Below are 6,194 nucleotides of genomic sequence, written 5' to 3'. Positions count from 1 at the left end.
AAAAGTGTGACCTTGAAAATAAGGTTAAGGTCACCAACATCGACTGGTGTCTGCGTAATCCCCAAAGGTAGGCTGTCACCAGATTTGAAGGCATTGCGTACAACAGTTCATTGGATATCGTGTTAACAAGAGTTTGAAAAGTGTGACCTTGAAAATAAGGTCAAGGTCACCAATATCTACAGTTGTCTGCGTTATCCCCTAAACTTGAAGAAATTGGGTACAACAGTTCATGAGATATTGCGTGAAGAGTTTGAAAAGTGTGACCTACGTACATACAGAGGCCGCTGAATACATAGTCCCCCGTTTCGCGTTACGGAGGGGGGACAATGAAGGCATATGGTTTGATCTCATGGCTAGATCACATGGCTTTTATCAGTAATTGAGTTATGTCGTGGTGTGTCAGCTAGATGTGGAAGGAAAGGCTGAAGTGAGGCAGGTCGCACATGTTACTACTTTGGGGAAACCCATGAGTACAGGAATCGTGCTGACAAAGCAAGAAACATAATTTGAGCAAACCGGAAATCAAACAGCCATAGGTTACAGACAAAATGGAGGCCTTGTGCCATTAGTGGCAGCAGTTAAATCAGGAAGAATAAACATTCTAAAAGAAAGGTGAACTTGTCCTGCAAAAAAATAAGTTTCATTGCAATCATATGTAACATCTGATTTTGTTCTCATATATTATCTGGTATTTCAACAAATTCCAGGTCCCAACCCCACTTAAATATCAAATGACCTACATTTGACCTGTATTGATATTAAATAACTGGTTAAATAGAAGATCACTGTGACTCTTCTAGCCTGAATTCCACCACTACAGTCCTGTGGCGTTGTTTGATAGATGTAGTTAGTGAGGTTGGTGAACAGTTTGTAGATAACTGGTCAATGAAGGATGCCCTCCTATCTCAGCTACACGTCTGATGTCCTCATTACTCTCTGTCAGAAGTGTCAGGTCAGCTTTGTGCTGTATTAGGAGGTCAACCACACCTTTATGTCCGCTGAAGGCAGCCTTCAATACAGGCGTGTATCCAAGTCTCCCTCTACTGTTGATGTTAGAGGGAGACATGAGGTGTTGTACTATAGCAGTGTTCCCACCCTGACAGGCAAGATGAAGTAAACTATCACCAGATGTATCCAGCAGTGTCAGGTCAGCTTGCTTGGACACAAGGAGGTCAAACACACTTTGATGTCCACTGACAGCTGCCTTCATTGCTGCTGTCCAGCCATGTCTCCCTCTACTGTTGATGTTAGAGGGAGACAGGAGGTGATGTACTATAGCAGTGTTCCCACCCTGACAGGCAAGATGAAGTAAACTATCACCAGATGTATCCAGCAGTGTCAGGTCAGCTTGCTTGGACACAAGGAGGTCAAACACACTTTGATGTCCACTGACAGCTGCCTTCATGACTGCTGTCAATCCATGTCTCCCTCTACTGTTGATGTTAGAGGGAGACAGGAGGTGATGTACTATAGCAGTGTTCCCACCCTGACAGGCAAGATGAAGTAAACTATCACCAGATGTATCCAGCAGTGTCAGGTCAGCTTGCTTGGACACAAGGAGGTCAAACACACTTTGATGTCCACTGACAGCTGCCACCATTGCTGGAGTCCAGCCATGTCTCCCTCTACTGTTGATGTTAGAGGGAGACAGGAGGTGTTGTACTATAGCAGTGTTCCCACCCTGACAGGCAAGATGAAGTAAACTATCACCAGATGTATCCAGCAGTGTCAGGTCAGCTTGCCTTGGACACAAGGAGGTCAAACACACTTTGATGTCCATTGACAGCTGCTACCATTGCTGGAGTCCAGCCATGTTCTCCTCTACTGTTGATGTTAGAGGGAGACAGGAGGTGTTGTACTATAGCAGTGTTCCCACCCTCACAGGCAAGATGAAGTAAACTATCACCAGATGTATCCAGCAGTGTCAGGTCAGCTTGGTTGGACACAAGGAGGTCAAACACACTTTGATGTCCACTGACAGCTGCCTTCATCACTGCTGTCAATCCATGCATCCCTCTACTGTTGATGTTAGAGGGTGACAGGAGGTATTGTACTATAGCAGTGTTCCCACCCTGACAGGCAAGATGAAGTAAACTATCACCAGATGTAGACCACCAGTGTCAGGTCAGCTTGCTTGGACACAAGGAGGTCAAACACACTTTGATGTCCATTGACAGCTGCCTTCATCACTGCTGTCAATCCATGCATCCCTCTACTGTTGATGTTAGAGGGAGACAGGAGGTGTTGTACTATAGCAGTGTTCCCACCCTGACAGGCAAGATGAAGTAAACTATCACCAGATGTAGACACCAGTGTCAGGTCAGCTTGCTTGGACACAAGGAGGTCAAACACACTTTGATGTCCACTGACAGCTGCATTCATTGACGGAGTCCAGCCATGTCTCCCTCTACTGTTGATGTTAGAGGGAGACAGGAAGTGTTGTACTATAGCAGTGTTCCCACCCTGACAGGCAAGATGAAGTAAACTATCACCATATGTATCCAGCAGTGTCAGGTCAGCTTGGTTGGACACAAGGAGGTCAAACACACTTTGATGTCCATGGACAGCTGCCTTCATGACTGCTGTCAATCCATGTCTCCCTCTACTGTTGATGTTAGAGGGAGACAGGAGGTGATGTACTATAGCAGTGTTCCCACCCTGACAGGCAAGATGAAGTAAACTATCACCAGATGTATCCAGCAGTGTCAGGTCAGCTTGCTTGGACACAAGGAGGTCAAACACACTTTGATGTCCACTGACAGCTGCCTTCATTGCTGGTGTCAATCCATGTCTCCCTCTACTGTTGATGTTAGAGGGAGACAGGAGGTGATGTACTATAGCAGTGTTCCCACCACCACAGGCAAGATGAAGTAAACTATCACCAGATGTATCCACCAGTGTCAGGTCAGCTTGCTTGGACACAAGGAGGTCAAACACACTTTGATGTCCACTGACAGCTGCCTTCATTGCTGGTGTCCAGCCATGCATCTCCTCTACTGTTGATGTTAGAGGGAGACAGGAGGTGTTGTACTATAGCAGTGTTCCCACCCTGACAGGCAAGATGAAGTAAACTATCACCAGATGTATCCAGCAGTGTCAGGTCAGCTTGCTTGGACACAAGGAGGTCAAACACACTTTGATGTCCATTGACAGCTGCCACCATTGCTGGTGTCCAGCCATGTCTCCCTCTACTGTTGATGTTAGAGGGAGACAGGAGGTGTTGTACTATAGCAGTGTTCCCACCCTGACAGGCAAGATGAAGTAAACTATCACCATATGTATCCAGCAGTGTCAGGTCAGCTTGCTTGGACACAAGGAGGTCAAACACACTTTGATGTCCACTGACAGCTGCCTTCATTGCTGCTGTCCATCCATGTTCTCCTCTACTGTTGATGTTAGAGGGAGACAGGAGGTGATGTACTATAGCAGTGTTCCCACCCTGACAGGCAAGATGAAGTAAACTATCACCAGATGTATCCACCAGTGTCAGGTCAGCTTGCTTGGACACAAGGAGGTCAAACACACTTTGATGTCCACTGACAGCTGCCTTCATTGCTGGTGTCCAGCCATGTCTCCCTCTACTGTTGATGTTAGAGGGAGACAGGAGGTGTTGTACTATAGCAGTGTTCCCACCCTGACAGGCAAGATGAAGTAAACTATCACCAGATGTATCCACCAGTGTCAGGTCAGCTTGCTTGGACACAAGGAGGTCAAACACACTTTGATGTCCACTGACAGCTGCCACCATTGCTGGAGTCCAGCCATGTCTCCCTCTACTGTTGATGTTAGAGGGAGACAGGAGATGTTTCACGATAGTCTTGTTGCCACCTTGACAGGCAAAATGAATAATTGTAGTACCATATCTATCTTTCAGATTCAAGTTTGATACTTTCTGTAGTAATTCAAAACATTGTTGTGATCCTGAAAGTGCTGCAACCATGACAGGGGTTTGGCCATTCACATTAACAGAGTTTATAACATTATCTCCAGGTTTCCTAATTAACAAGGTTTTCAAGGATTTTTCCATTCCTGTCTTACAAACCAGATGGAAGATGTTTTGTAACTTCTTGTCTCTAGTGTTAACATCAGCACCTTCCTGGAGCAGATACACTAGAATATCGGAGCTGCCATTTTCAGCAGCTTGCAACAAGAGTCTGTTGAGTGTCAATTGATGATCATGTTTTTCGGAGCGAGTGAAGAGCCATTTCAATACTGTTACATTGTTGCTTTGTGCACACCCTCCTATAGCTTGACTGATCGCCTCTTGAGAGAACTTTCCTCCAATTGTGTGTTCTATTTCTGTAACTAGATGTGAATTATGTCCAAGAACTGCCCAGTACAGAAAACATTTTCCTTTCTCTCTTCTGTGAAACCAAAGTTCTTCTGTAGAATCAGTTTGATTATGCGGATGGGGGTGCTTTGTCCCATCACACTGAAGTTTGTTCAGCAGCTTGAACGCTGTTGTGTCTCGTTTGAGAACTGGATGGGTCACTGATTGAGAAAACTTTCCTTGTTTAATAGAATGTGCAAACCTTGTGGTTAGTAGGTCATCATAATTATCTGAGACATATATCAGGTGGAGATGATCATCAATTTTAGTTTCTTCAACCTTTTCACCTTGTACTCTTTCAAACAGAAAGTCATCACTACAGTTCTTCAAAACAAAGACTGGACTGATATTGAACAAGGAACAGGCACAAGCATCATAAATTGAAGAGTGGGCAAAGCCAGTAGTGTCTCCTCTAGTGAAGAATGTACCTCTAAAACTTTTAGCGGCTTTGTACATGCCTGAACGTGTAGTATTTGGCATCAGGTCTTGAACAGTTTTGACCATCCTGTCCATATCCTTGTCTTCATCTCCACTGTCTAACCTGGTCAGGTTCAATTTGTCTTCACACAGCAGCATCAGAACCAATATGGCCGATCTATCATTTCTATCTTCAAGTAACTGATTTAGTTCTAACCTAAGATAAAAGAGTGGTTCCTTGACAAATGATTTTGCATTTTTAAAGAAAGAGGAAAATTCAAAACAAAGTTTACAAATGAGAGGAAATCCAAAGATGTTGGAACAGATTTCCAGCTCATTGTAATCTGGAATATGTTGCACAGAGTAGTCACCAAAAGCATGTTTATGTCGTTCATATATTGATTTCTTCTCTTTGTCAGAAAGCCTGTATTTTTCTTGTTTTGTTAAGTCCACTACTGTTTGACCCTTGAACAATTTGAAACCCTCATACTGCAGTTTTGCAAGTCCATCATGGAAATTGTAAGATTTTGATGTGAAGACAACATGAATGTCCTTTGTTTGAGATTCTGTTAAACTTTGCACTTTGTTTCTGAATTTTTCACCAGCATCACTGTTTTCACTCAATTCTGACCGTTTCTCTTCTGCTCTCTGCTTTTGTTCTAAATGGGGGAGAAGATTGTTCAGAAAGTTTTTAACATGTGAAGTATTAGCAGATACTCCAACTGTACCAAACAAATCGTCAACAATGAAAAATACTCTTGAGTAGGTACTAAGACAGCGGTCAAAGTCAAACTTCTTAAGGCTGTCCACAAACACGACCTCGTACCCCTTTTGTCTATACCTTGAACCCAGCACCAGAGCCATTGTTGTCTTGCCCTCCCCTGAAGCACCACAGATAGTCACATGACCAAATTCCTTCAATTTCTGTTTCACTTTTCTGTAGGCTTCAGTTGGAGCAAAAATCTTCCTCGCTTCATCTATGCGTAAATCAAGGGTATCTGTGTAAGAAAAAAATATTTAACATCCCAGCAAAGACTTCGGTGTAAACATAAGACGACAAACTATTCACTTATTTCTATTGTGTGTGCAAGCATACCACAATTGATGCAAGGTGTGTAACAGTTGTTTTTTACATCATTCGAGATTCATTAGTTTTGCAAAATACTGCTGTCAATACATCAGGAGTTTGTATACAACATTTTCTTCTATCACCCATTTCAATCCATAAGGGTGACAGGTCGGACCAGGGATGATGATCTTCTGTCTGAGAATGGTAACAGTCTTGAACAAGATCTGGTCACTTACTGACCCTTCCTCCATCGACACTCACCTCTCCCCAGTGTTCCTTGTCCTGCCCCTCCAGTGATGAAGTTGAGAGTGTTGGCAACTTGGGCGTTCCCTGAACGATGTTCACCTGTCAACATCAACCAGGAGGAAGAATCATCAG

The 6,194-nt window shown here is 43.8% G+C and overlaps 1 protein-coding gene across 1 annotated transcript in view; it reads right to left on the bottom strand.

Annotated features, from left to right (window-relative positions):
• Positions 1–330: 330 nt before the first annotated feature.
• The window catches only part of LOC124255135, a 28,514-nt gene continuing 22,650 nt past the window's right edge, over positions 331–6,194 (bottom strand). Inside the window, exons 3-5 of the mRNA XM_046688974.1 lie at positions 6,078–6,161; positions 4,043–5,745; positions 331–1,123 (exon numbers count right to left, since the gene is read on the bottom strand). Coding sequence (XP_046544930.1) covers positions 848–1,123; positions 4,043–5,745; positions 6,078–6,161 — 2,063 coding nt within the window. The 3' untranslated portion in view covers positions 331–847. The remainder of the gene's footprint in view (positions 1,124–4,042; positions 5,746–6,077; positions 6,162–6,194) is intronic.

The sequence above is a fragment of the Haliotis rubra genome, unplaced genomic scaffold, assembly GCF_003918875.1.
Source record: "Haliotis rubra isolate DU_JTF1 unplaced genomic scaffold, ASM391887v1 Scf594, whole genome shotgun sequence".
Classification (NCBI taxonomy): Eukaryota; Metazoa; Mollusca; class Gastropoda; order Lepetellida; family Haliotidae; genus Haliotis; species Haliotis rubra.
The sequence above is the reverse complement of the archived record's forward strand: the minus strand, read 5'-3'. Positions and strand labels throughout refer to the sequence as shown.